The 13,922-nt window shown below is 44.0% G+C and overlaps 1 protein-coding gene across 2 annotated transcripts; it reads right to left on the reverse strand.

The window, feature by feature from the left end:
• Positions 1-5,671: 5,671 nt before the first annotated feature.
• LOC134483203 (disks large homolog 5-like) lies at positions 5,672-8,640 on the reverse strand. Of its 2 annotated transcripts, none has more exons than XM_063278472.1 (3): positions 8,196-8,640; positions 6,858-7,001; positions 5,672-6,225 (listed from the first exon to the last, which is right to left on the reverse strand). In XM_063278472.1, the coding sequence occupies exons 1-3, from the start codon at positions 8,489-8,491 to the stop codon at positions 6,045-6,047; spliced, it is 621 nt and encodes a 206-aa protein (XP_063134542.1). In that variant the 5' UTR covers positions 8,492-8,640; the 3' UTR covers positions 5,672-6,044. The 2 variants fall into 2 exon arrangements, with proteins under 2 accessions (XP_063134542.1, XP_063134541.1); XM_063278471.1 differs by having other exon boundaries at positions 6,858-7,007.
• Between the last annotated feature and the right edge of the window lie 5,282 nt (positions 8,641-13,922).

The following is a 13,922-nucleotide window of genomic DNA, read 5'->3' on the forward strand; positions in this document are numbered from 1 at the left end:
CTCCTCTCCTGCCTCAGCCACCATCAGCTCTTCTACTCCTCTCCACCTGTGCTCTGAATAATCCACACTAAGGTGGACGTTAACCTCTCCATGGACCTCCAGACGTATGCTTGTGATTACTCTTCATTGGCTGTTTTGTATGGGTAGGCGGGTTCTTCTAGTCTCATGCAGAACACTGCTCACACATTTTGGATCTTACAACACCCTCTTGATTGAGAATCCTGACTAATGACTGACTGAGCCTTCCATCCCTGAAGCCACCCTCTGTCTACCAGTCCAAGATGAGAATCCCCACCCTAACCCCAGGGTGTCCAGTTTCATCTCAGAAGCTAGACTCCGAACTGCCCAATATCTTTTGGATCTCTGCCTCTAATTCTCTGACAAATCGTTCCTATTTTTTTTTTCCGGAGCTGGGGACCGAACCCAGGGCCTTGGGCTTCCTAGGCAAGCGCTCTACCACTGAGCTAAATCCCCAAACCCCCCCCACCCCGTCCTCTTTTCTTTAAAAAAAAAACAAAACACATTTTGTTGTTTATTTTTTGAGACAGGGTTTCTCTGTTCGGCCCTGGCAGTTCTGATATGCTCTCTGTAGACCAGACTTGTCAGGAAACCAGATATCTCCCTGCCTCGGCCTCTTAAGCACTGGGATTACTGGATTTTGCCCGAAAGTTTAATTAAAAATTATTTAGTGGCAGTGCATGTTGGCACATGCCTTTAATTCCATCCGTTGGGAGGTAGAGGCATTGTGAGTTCCAGGACAGCCAGGGCTATAAATTAACACCTTGTCTCAAAGAAAACAAGCCAAAAATAAAACAAAAATGTTGCAATATGGTCTTAGGTATGTAACTGAGTCTGTTCTTGAACTCTGAATCCTCCCACTTTCACTCAGGTGCTAATCAGCAGGCTTCTGTTTTGACTTTCACTGCTCACTCAGGGCTGCCAGGACTGTTACCTCTCCCAGTGTAACTCCTGACTCTCTCATCAGCATCATCACAAAACTCCTGCTAAGAATTAAGGTAACCTGAATTCTAAGGAACTCCAGTATTTCCAAAGCTCACTCTAACACAGATGGATCCTATGCTGAAGTAAAATGGTGACAGCTGGAGGTCTTAATTCCAGGACTTGGGACAGAGGGGTTGGAGGATCTTGAATTCAGGGTTGCTTTTACCTTACAGTGTTGGTTAAAGCAGGTTTGTGCTGCTACAAGATACCCTGTGTAAAACTATACCAAACACACTTAAATGAGACAGAGGAGTTTGAGTGGGCACAGATGGGAAAGCTGGGCACTTTGTGGCTAAGCCACCTGCTGCCAGCACCAAAGTCCATGCACAACCCCGATTCTGAGCTGCGTCTGGGACCCTGTTCAGGAGAATGCAGCAAAGTAGCTCAGATCCAGGGCTTTTGGTCTAAGAGGAATTCAGGCAGTCACTCTTTGGATGCCAGTTCTCCAGCTCAACTGCCTGTCAGCACAGGATCTGGTCGTAGTCATGGCTTGACACCCCTAAATTCCTCCCAGCTATGCTCTGAACTCACCCTGTTCCCTGTTCTGATGAATCTGCCATTCTCCACGGGAGTAGCCTCAAGAAGTCCCTCTCATGTGAAGCTCCACTCAGAGTGCACTAAACACTGCTGGGGAGGGGCGTGGCCAACAGAGCACCCACCCCTTTTAGCTGTAGAACATTTAGCTCTAGAGTGAGCACTACTGTGCATTGTGGAACTTAAGCAGTATCCCAGTCTTGGCCTGGGAAGAGCCATTGACACCCACACTTTCTGGGGCGACATTGTCTCCTGAGGATAGAGTCAGGCCAGGAGCAGCAACTGATGTTCACGAGAGACAAACTTTCTTCACCTCCTGCCCATGCTGGCCCTAGGATCTGGGCTTTTTTGGTGACATGAGTGCTGAGCCTCCCAGGTAGATGGGTTTTCAGGGATCAGGTGGTGATTGTCACCAAAGATATCCATAAGGATAAGTCATACTGTACTAATTCCCATATTAGATCCCTTCTCACAGGTCACAGAGGCCATAGTGGGTCCTAAATGTGGAGTCAGGTTCCTGTGCACTTTTGAGGAGACTGGTCAGACGTTTAGGCTTCGTGATATTTTGTTGGCATTATTTTGGGGGGATTTTATTTTTACTGTTGGGGCCAAACCTGGGGCTGCCATGTGGAGGGAAAAGGCTTTGCCATAGCTGTAGATCATCCCTAATTATAAACTCCTGAATTCTCCCAATCCTGGAACTATCTAGGTCCCTCACATGATGCAACCTTTGGGGCATTCCTCACATAGAATCGTGGGGTGGACTGCATCCCAAAGAGAGACAGTGGGAAATGTTCCCCAGTGTCTCCCTGTGGTGTGACGATGGGAGTGCTGACCAGTGGATGGCAGGCCCCATGTGAAAGCCTTTTGGTTTCTACTTGAGTGGAATCTTCACCATGCCTTTTTTTTTTTTTTCTTGAAACACAGGTTGCCCTGGAACTTACAGTCTTCCATCACCCTGACTCAGTTTCCCATGACTGGGATCATAGGCTTAAATTACTATGCCCATTTTTCTTTTTTGTATTTATAAATCTGCTAAAAAGCCAGAAGAATCAGGAATGTAAAATGCTGCGGTCCAAGGCATTTCCAACAGGGGATTCTTGACCTAGGAGTATCCAGACCAGTGTTTATTGTGTGGCTACTTCATTCCCATAACAGCTTATATTTGACAAAGAATTCCAAGTTGTGATATCACTGGGCAGCAGGCGATATCCCACACAGCAGGACTGACTCAGGTTGTAATTAAGGCTGGAGAAACTTACTAGGACCCTGGTAATCCTACCACCCTGGGGCCTTTAGATAGCCTTAATCTGATCTTCCCCCCTGTGCTATGAATCAATTGCTCTTGAAGGTAGATTTGAATTTACAGTCACTGTGAGGCAGGAGAATTAGGACCCTAAGGTCACTCTGGGCTCCACAGGAAGAGCCTGTTTCAATAGTAAAAGAGGTCACCTGTGAGTTCTTACTGTCTTCCCTGAGGCCTTCCTGCTGGAGTTAGAATAGCTGTCTCACCAATTGAAGTAGAGGGCAGAATGCTGGTGCCTTCTATAGTGAGGACTAGTGACAGATGGTCTATGGAAATTCTAGAAAGGTCTACAAGTATTTATGTCCTGTGCATGGGAACTGCTGGCTTCCCTGTGTCCTTTGCCTTTATTTTGCAGTCCATGGGGCACCTGGAAATGTCCCCAAACCAGGCTGTACACAGGGCCTGTCCCGTGACTCTCACTTGCACTCAGAGCCTGCCTGATAGTCATAGGTCTGACAGAGCCCTGACACCTGCAGAGACCACTATAAGGGACCCTACAATCCCCATACTGCCCATCAGTGTCTATAATGCCCCTATACGACACTGAGACGGTGTAAGCTCCTTCCCATCTTTATGCTGCATCAGAATCTGACCATTGCTACTTTTGCTCCTCTCATACCCACACTAGAAGCCCTGTACTCACACTAGTCCCAGCTGGCCTGTTGCCTACTGACATCTCATGGACTCTGCCCCAATATTCCCTCTTTGCCTGGGTCCCTGCAACTGTGTCCAGTTCTGGCTGCTTCCCTGCCTCCCCACTTCCATTTTCCAAATGGCCACATTGACACATGGGTTTCTGGGTCTCCCCCTCCTCGGATGCTGGGAACAGGTTCCTTCTTTGCTGTTTGAATGGTTGTCCTAACACTGGAGGACCTTGCTTCAAGTAGTGGCAGTCAAACCTGGTGCTGATCCTGTCAGATCTGTCCAGGCTGTCTGTGTGACTGTGGAATGCGCCTCTGTTTTGGCTGAGTGTTATTTACCTCCCTCATGGCCATGTGATAATCAGACCATGAGCATGTTCATTGTTTGGAAAGAAGGGTGTGGAGGACATATGCTCCTCATCCTAGCATTAGTGGAAAAAAGACATAGGTAGATGATGCATTCTAGACCATCCTGGGCTATAGAAACTCTGCCTCGAAGAATGCAGGTGGAGCAGGGCTGGGGTTCAGTTGGTTGCCTAGCAGCCTACCACATTGAGCAGGCACTGCTCAACCACCTGTACATACACATCTCCTGAGATCTCTCTCCTAAATGGGAGGTGATCGTGTCCACCTAGTACAGCACATGCCCTGGAAGGACAAAAGCTACCTACAGGAGCTGTGGTGATGACTCCCAGGTTAGAGCATCTGCTGCTCTCTCAGAAGAACCACATGGTCCCTAACAATCATCTACAATGGGGAATGCTATTCCCTCTTTTGGATCATGAGGGAAATGCACTCAGGAGTGGCCCAGACATACATTTGAAAAAAAAAGATCCATTGAGTTACATGATAAAAATAAATATAATCAGCAACAATAAAAAACACAGCATATGAATGATCAAGTGAAACAGCACCTATAAAAACCTATTTCCCAAAATGACGTTAATGGTCATTATCTTTGTGGTTTAATACTAATGCTGTATTGTAAGAAAAACTGAGGCACATGGTTCTCCATTAGGATTATTCTATATTCCTTTGTGAAAGTTGTCATTTTTTCTGCAGCTCTACAGGCATGAGTGTGTGTTACTCAATATCTGGTGCACACAGTCAATAAGGAATGGGTGTTGTAGACTGATATAGACTAGGATGAGCAGAAGACATGACAGCATGGATACAGTATATCAGTGATTACATCATAAAGTGTGTGTCCATAAAAAAAGTCACATTATCCACACAAAAGACACTATCACCCTGTGTACCCCTTGGTGGCTTTGAATTCACTGGACCATGCAAAGATCCATATCTAGCTGTCAGTTCTAAGTCTACAGGAGGGGAAAGGACCCTTGAATAAGATGGTCTTAAGAGTCAAGAGTTACAAATCAATTTTTATTCATAAGGAATACAATTTACAAAAAACAGGCATAAAATGAACAACTAAAATGGTATAAAAATGAAAAAAAATAACAAGAATATATAAGTATGAAATAACAAAAAGAAAACTTCAAAGAAAATCATAACCAAAAACATTTCTTAACAGCATTTTCTTAATGAACATTTAGAAACACAGTTGTAGTGCTGTTTCTCCTCTAGGACAAGACGTCAAGGCAGTCCCCTCAGATGTCTCTCAAATGGTGTTGTCCGTATGAGAAAGGAGAAGGACCTCAACCAGACAGGCTGGCATACGGATACATAAATTTAGGGTCTCTATACATTGAGGAAATTATCTGAGAAGAAGAATATTCCCCCAAAAAGTCTTTGACTGTGAGGATTGTCGTCACAGGGAACTCCTGAGAGAGAAACTCATTCCTCAGGGGGCTGTCTTCCTGGGATCCGTCCTATGCCATGTCTCCTGCAGTTTCTGAGACCTGGGAGGAGAAGGCAGCTATTAAGACACTGATTTGGTGGGGACATGCATACCAGCTGTCAAGTTGCTGCCTTCTGTCCCCTCAGCTGCATTGGACAGACAGCACTGATCTTTTCACTGAAATCATTGCTGATATCTCTGCAGGCTGGGAACATCACCAGCAACCCTCACAGTACTGTGGGAGAACAAGCTGCTCCTCAGACTCTACCAGTGCAAACCAAGAATGGGGAAATGGGGAGAAACCTAATTGGGGTGCAGGAAGAAAGGAGAAGGCCACATGATACCCAGATCAAAGCCAATGACCAGGACTCATTTGCCATTTGCACTTGGTTCTTATCCCTACAAGGTGCTTCCAACCATCACATGACCCCTGTATGACCTTTGTCACATGACCAAGAACTCGTTCAAAACTCTTCATAGCATCCAATCTATGACAGGGAGATGCAGTCATGTGATATGTTATTCCTCTGTCACCATTCCTGGACTGCAGTTTCAAAAAGGGCAGAGAAGTATAATTGCCCATAATTCAGTTTCTGAAGAGTGGTTAACATCCCAGAATACTTGTGCATACACAGAGCAATAAATAACTCTATCACATGAGGTGGGTGACTGGCTGGGTGTGGGGAGATTAGAAAGGTGATAGGGGAAGCAAAGATGTATCCAATACGCAAATGGTGTCAGACATTGTTAATCTGACTCAGCTGCTTGTTCCTACCACATTTTGCTGGGTCTGGAGGTTGCTGGTCTTCTCCTGTTCATCTTCATCATTCGGGTTCAACTCAAACAAATATCGCTGTACCTCCTTGCTCTCCTGCCTCAATGTGACCAACTTCTTCTTCATACATGCCTGGTCCATCAGGAGCCGGCTGTGCAGGTTGCTGGAAACACACTCTGCATAGTAAGATCCTGAAGCCTCTTCCTCCCATTCCAACTGCCGAATCCCACAAACTCCACCAGGACCCAGATACCCATAAAGACTTCATAGAATACATCTCCATACATGTAAGGCTGCTGCACAAACAGCAAACGGCCAATCCAGGGAAGAATAAATTGTTTCTGTGACCCAAGCACCAATAAGAGTCCATGTCTCTCCAAAAGAACAAGGGATCTACAACTACCCATGAGAGCCCAATGCATCGGGGCAACATCAATTAGTAGGCAGTAAACAACCACAAGAGGACAGTAGAACCAAGGGAGGTCATGCTAACCATGTGGTCCACACATTGAGCTTTGTTAAACCTGGTATGACCCCAGAGCCGCAGGTTGGCCTAATAACACTCTGATGCCTGAATCAGTGTAGTTCTATCCAGAGCCTTGTAAAGATGCATAGACACTGTGGTGAGAAGTTACAGTCTCTTAAATAACTGAAACTGAGTCCAAAAGACCCACAGCACAGTGATATTTAAACAGCAGAAGACATGGACCCAGAGCTGCAGGCTCTCCAGTCCAGAACAAAGAGAGGCAGCAATGGCCATTCCACAAGTGAGGGGCCCTTCTGACCAGTACTTACCGATAGAAGTTAATATCCTTCTTCAGCTCCTGAAATTTCTCACGATGTTCAATGTTCTTTGTGTCTAAGTTGTGCAGTAATGACATGACCTCTTTCTCCTTTATCTTCAAGTTTTCATAAAATGGATTTGGCCTGAAGTAGGGGCTGGCCCTAGGAAGATAGAACCCAATGAACATCGAGGTTTAGGATTATATGAACTCAGGCTGTGTCCTGTACTACCCCAGTCCTGGAAGGACACTTTCTGAATTCTACATATTTGAATTCTTCAGCTTCAGAAACTTGGAATTGTGTGCCCAGGACCACAGAAGCTAAGCACCCAGATAAAGGGTTCCCTGGCTCACTTTTTTCAATCAGGAGGGCTGGATCTGCATTCAAACCTGTTATGCTGTCAAGAGCCTAGGCCACAGCTCTTATGCTAACACACACACACACACACACACACACACACACACACACACACACACATCCAGAAACCTCTGATTTCATTTTTCCTGTTTTGACAAGTGGATTGCTACAAGCCGAATAACTAATATTCTAGAGGCAGACAGTACACATAATTCTGGAGATGAGACCAGATATTGCCACAAACTTATAATCTGCTCAAGGCATACAAATGTATAGACAAATGTGATCACACAGGCAAAGAACTGTACTGTTGAAAGTGGGACTTCCAAAATAAAGCACTTACACCTCCATGAAACTATTATACAGGTATATCCTGAGGTCAAAAAACAGACCCCTAAATTCCAAGGGTGGAGGGACACAGAAACATATAAAAGTTGTGCATATGCATGCAGACCTGTGCACATACAGACACACAAACTGGGACACACCCACAAGAAAAGAAAATTAAACAGACTCAGAGAATGAGAAAGAGAGACAAATATGGAAAGAGCACAATGAGAATCAGTAGAAATGTATGCACCATTAATGTCTCAGAGTTTAAGGCACACAGACAAGAAGGAACAGGCCTGACCCTCAGGCCTTCTAGTTAAGCATGGAGATGAACAATGTGGGACCTGTCACCTAAGGGTGCTGGCAGGAGATGATAGCGTTCAGTCACCTTCCTAGCAAGTACAAACACTCTCCACAAACTCACAGCACCTAGAACCTTGCAAAGCTGCCACCTGTCAAGGGCTTTCCAATTGTACACTGGGAACTCATGCTCCAGTGACTTTATCCCTGAATTCTTCACTCAGATCACAAGTTCAGATTTTCAACAGGCAGAATCAGAGAGTCCATGTCCAAACTCACTCCTCAGTAAGAGTCAGGTTCTGAATCTCCTCTCTATGGGAGATGAGGTTTAGAACAAGGTCGTTTGTTTGGAGCAATGCATACCTCTTGTTCATGGATCCACCTGTCACATAAAGGAGGCGATCTGTCAGCTCATTTCTCTCCTTGGTAGTTAGCTCCAGTTCTCTATTCAGCCTCTCCTCTTCCTCGTTGGCCTGCACCTTGTTTAGGATATTTTCAGGGGATGACGTCTGTCTGCAGGCCTCTGTAGGTAGAAGAACACAAGTGAACCCGCATGGGGTTAATGCATAGAGCATACACAGACCACAATGAGGTCCAAACAGGAGAACATGCTTGGAAGCCAGTGTCACTGCAAGAAGTTTGGTCTGTGTAAGAGGCATCCTAAGTGGATCACAGTTCCCCCACTACTATATAGAGACCAAGAGATGTAAGCAGCCAGGTGTTCCCTATGCCCGCCCACACAGGCTTACAAGTACCAGAGAGATGCCTTCTCCACGATTATTATCTGGTACGCAGGCTACAACCTGGTTTCAGGACCCTCACCCCTCTGGTTTCAGAAGTCAGATCATCAATTCAGCATCCACAATGACTTGATTGATCAGGGATACTCAGATATCCTACACTGTTACTCTAGTCCAATAACTTTGCATTAAAAAGTCATATAGGGGGAGGACATGGTCAACAGACTTATTAATTCCCCCTACTGAAATGACAAATGCCCCAGAAGTGCCAATAGGTTACAGGCTCTTTCTCTACCTGCTCCATATAGTTTGGCTACTGTAGAAAAATATCTGCCACACAGAACCTCTAATATATGAAGTTAAGATTGGCCCCGTCAGCCAGAGGTAGTCAGAGGAGTTCTAAGAATATAAGGTCATGGCCAGGAGCACAGTTCTCTCCCTCTTACTACTGTCAGATAGTCACTGAATTTAAAGAAGCAATGAAAGTGAAGTACATTGATGCCCTGTTTAATTCAGAAAAGTTATACCCTCCATGACTCCTGGTGGTGTTATAATATCAATTTAACATACCGAATGCACTGTAAAAGTAAAGACTAGAAGTTCACCCAATAATAGCAGAGGCAGTGCCATATCCTCCATGTGGTTATGGAGAAACTAATGATGTGAAAACCTTCACTTTCAGGAATTGTGATAATCATGGAATTCAATATCTGTGGAGATGTTCCAGTAGTTGTGGCCCATTACTAAAACGGCCAGCGGAAGACCCCCACACACACCCCTGACAGGAAGCTCAACATACACTGCCCAGAACTTACTCCACATTCCCCATGTCCTGTGTCCATCATTACCTTTAGGTTTCGTTTGCTTCACTCTAGACTCTTCTCTATCAACATCAACTCTCCCAAAGCGCCTACAAAGACGGGCAAACATGTCTGTGGATATATCCTTTGGACACTAAGAGAAAAAGTAGGGAATTGGTTGTCACAACGATACTGGTGACATCACAGGGATTCCAAGAAGTCTCTAGGAGACAATAGAATGTCCACGAAGGGATGGCTGATGTCATGGATAACAGACTTTGCCTCCCTGCTAATGTTCTCCCTGTACTGAGCAAAAGCTGATGTGCCCTTTTCAGGGGACTTCCCTGTGGCATAGCCACTGAGCACCACATGCTTCCAAAGACAAATTTGGCTCTAGGCTTGATTGGAAAAACCTAAGTCATTGCTATGTATCTAAATGAGTGCTTCCTCCCCAATCCCTGCACAGAAATGTTTCATCCTACCTCAAATTCTCCTCAGTCAGCAATATTACCCATTAAAGATTACTGAGAAATCACACCAGTTCCTATAAGTAGCCAAAGACGTCTCATGTCTCATCATGTGCAGGTGCATGAAATCACACCCAGAAATAGCCTGTAGGCTAGGTTGTAATGTGGGTGTGTGTTATAGGTACAACCTGAAGCTTTGTGCTTAACATTTGACAGTTGCCACCAGATTCTTTAGGAGAAAGAATTGCATTCATTATGGTCCTGGCAACAATTTGGTGATCTGTTAGCAGAGGAAACTGAAATATTGGATCCACCAGTGAATGCACCCTCAGGCTGAGTGTGGGGCTCTCCTCTTGGCACTTAAGTTACCAAAGCAGGATTGCTTACAGGCTTCTCTAAGCTATAACGTGTGATTTCATCTTAAAAATAAAATAGTCAGCAGATGTGGGGGGGGATGCAGCCAGAGGAGTAGGACAAGCCTAGAGACATAACTCAGTGGACAGAGTAAGAAACAAGCATCTTTACTCCTGTTTCATGGATCACCCCACAAAACACAAAAGCATCTATCATACTAAAAAAAAAAAACAAAAAAAAAAACAAGTAATTTTATTGAATGCATACACTAATACTGTTTACAGTATTAGTGGCAAAGCTCAGATTTTTGGGGCAGATACATGACTTGAACTATCTTCCTGACAACATATAAAGCAATAAATAAATAAATAAATAAATAAATAAATAAATAAATATTTAAGAAACAAAACACAAAAATAAAAACACAAGAAGCACAAGCCTCTCATGTGAAGTTACAGAAGAGTGATCCAGTGGTCACTTCTGACCAGGCCATTTTAGCTATGACGGTGCATAGTGACCCTTAATTTGATGGGTCCTATATAAAGCTTTGTGCAATATTGTCATTTTAACAAACCTCATCCAGAACATACATAACGACACAGGATATGATTGCCATGTCCTTGCTGTGTATCAAGTTATTTTTCTGTGTCCTTGATTGTCAGGCATATTACACCAACAATCTGAGATGGCTGGTAGACTTGGCAGAAAGTGGTTATGAAAGATCCCCGTTTGATATCAGTACAGCCATTTCTTAATCATGAGAATCTTTTAAGCTGGCCCTCGCTTAGCCCCTAGACGGTAGACAATAGACCAGAAAGTACAGAAAGCACATTCCCACCCACTCTCTAGGAAGCTGCCCGACCATAAGAACAGAGGGTATAGAACATATTTACTGCAGGGCAATTACAAGACAGGAAACATCTCTGGGAAGCTGACTACCACTATAGAAGTGAGATATCCTTGGTACTGAATGCAGCTGTGCTATAGGCTGACATCACTATAGCCTTGTCCTGGGAACTCCAGAACAGAAACACCTGCCAAGACAGATATCCTTGATCCTTGTCCTGGGAACCCCAGGATAAGAAAACATTTATCAAGTCAGACATCCTTCCTACTGAAATAGCTACATTGATGTGGTTACGGCCTTATCCCCAGGACGAGAAACATCTGCCTAGTTATTCTTGGCACCGAAATAGCTGAGCTAATGAAACTGTGTGATCATAAATGACTGTTTAAGCTGTACATTTCTGTTGTTTGAGGCTCCTTACATCCCTCCTCGTGAGGACCTTGTCAAGCCCCAGTGCATTGGTATCCCAAAGTAAGCCTCTTGTTTTTACATCAAGACTGAGTCCTGTGTGTTCATGGGGTGGTGATTGTCCTCAGTACTGGAGCGAGAGTCTCCTCTGTCTGAGGGTCTTTCAGATAAAGCTATAGTTGTGGGTTACACACCTCAATTCTCATTGGCTAATGCTGTCCTCACAGTCCTTGGAGGCCCCTTTGTAAGACTACCTGTTGGAAAGTGGAAGCAGCTTTATTTGAGCTCAAAGTGAACCTGACGAGCAACTTAGAGAACAAGATGGAGTAATTGAGAACCTGTCAAAAACCAGCACTGAAACCCACCCTCCATTCAAAGCATCATCTACCAATTCTTGAATTTTTACCATTCTCTACCAACCAGTCTTTCATTCAGGAAGGGTAGAAAAAAACTGGAAATGATCTTTTTATTCTAAGGATCTTGATCTGTCTTTCCTTTGGTCCACGTTAAGAACAAATGAAATGGGTATCACCATCCTAATAACTTAGTATCACCTACTCAGCATTTCTAGCCTAATACTGTGCCTATGGCAATCTCAACCTTCCCTGAGTGTTGCTGCCCCAGCAAGAAGAATGAAGACCTGAGGTCAAACCCCACTGAACCTTTCAAGGGGTTAGAAGAAAGCCATCAGAGATACTGCACTTCTTTGTCCTTAGATTAAATCAAGATGATACAACGTGAATCTATTGGGCTATTCAACCATACATCTTCCTCACAACCCCACCTATCTGAGTTCATTGCTTGGCAGAATTCATGCCCCACCATCCTAGATATTTCTTGATTCATTGCTGCCAAGGGCCAGGTTTCCTGAGTTTATTTTTTTATAGAATTGGGTGTAGTCAATCATTGTTGCCCTCTGTAAGAAATGACAAATATCTATAATAACTGACCACACTGTACTTGGTACAGAAGTGGAAAATTCAGCATAACTGAGGAGTGGGAAATCACCACTGTGTCCTGGCCTTTCTCTGCCCATATCACAGCTCACAGGCGGCTGGCGCAAACCTTGAGTTCCTCTGTAGAAACAGAGTGATGTTGAATGGACACTGAGCAGGCAGAGCAACACAGCTGAGGCAACTCAATTCCAGCAACAAATGCATTATGTGTTTCCCATCTTAACAGCTCCCTTTGAGGACTTGTCCCCACACCTAGCTTAAACACAGCAATTTTCATACATGCCCGCCTGCTATTTCATATTGTTGCTGTAATAAGCCTCCACATCATAGATTTCAAAAAAGAAAGAAAATAAACCTGACACTGAGAAGGGTGATGCTTGTCAACATCTAGTGCATTGAGGGCCCAGGTACGATCACAAATAACCAGGACACAGGGGATGCAGAGCAAAGGCAGATGCAACTGCATGCAGCTGCAAGTTTATTATCCCTTATACAGGCATGAATATGGATTACCTCACTTTCCCTTTTGGCAAGATATAATAAGATCGTTATTCCCATGATACCAGGAACGACTGAGGCAAGACTAGGCAAAGAAGTGAGACTAAGCAAAGACTTCTCCTTAAAATATCTGTATAGCAAATCACCCCTCTTCCTAGTATCACAATATGCTTGTCATAATCCAGAGAGCATGAGAGCCGCTTCCACAAAAAACGGACACAGTACAGCATAGTGTAAGGTAAAGTGAGAAAAACATTTTCTTCTCAAGGGCAGCATTGCAGCCCCTGCTTGCATCTCTCAGCCGTCTTTCCTTGATCCTGTCTGGGAAGTGTCTCTCAGTGACTCCTCAATTTCTCTCTTTGTCCTTTTGTTTTAAAAGTAACACTTTCTATAACATAGCTAAATGTCCTTGAAGGGGTTTAATCATGCAAAAAGAAAGCAATATAATATATAATGTATGCAACCTTTAATGAGTGTATCTATTTTCTTAGGGGTATTATTCAGATACCTTCCCAGATCTGGATTTAACTTTGGTAATTGTTATCTGTCTACAAAATCAACAATATCGAATAAATATTCCAGTTTTCTGGCATAAAGTCCTCGGGAGTAAGAACTAATGATTTTGGAATTTGCTCGGTGTCTATTGTTATGTCCCTCATTTCATTTCTGATTTTTAATTCATGTATTGTCTCTCTTGTGCATTGTTAGTTTGAGGAAGGGGTTGTCTCTATTGTGGATCTTCTCAAAAAAAAAAAAAAGAGGAAGAAAAGACAGCTCTTGCTTTCCTTGACTTTGTATTTTTCTCTTTGTTTCTAAATGCTTGATTTCAACCCTGAGTTTATTTCCTTTCATCAGATCCTACCAGACTCTCTATGGGATGAGGCTTTGCCTCCTCTTGGTAACAGCAGCATGGAATAAATGAAGCTTCTGCTGATCTCTGTTGTGGTTTTGCACATCACAATCTCACCGAAAACCATGCATACCCTGGTTTTAGGCTCTATTAAAGCGGCCCACTAATTC

This window comes from Rattus norvegicus, chromosome 19 (genome assembly GCF_036323735.1).
Source record: "Rattus norvegicus strain BN/NHsdMcwi chromosome 19, GRCr8, whole genome shotgun sequence".
Lineage (NCBI taxonomy): Eukaryota > Metazoa > Chordata > Mammalia > Rodentia > Muridae > Rattus > Rattus norvegicus.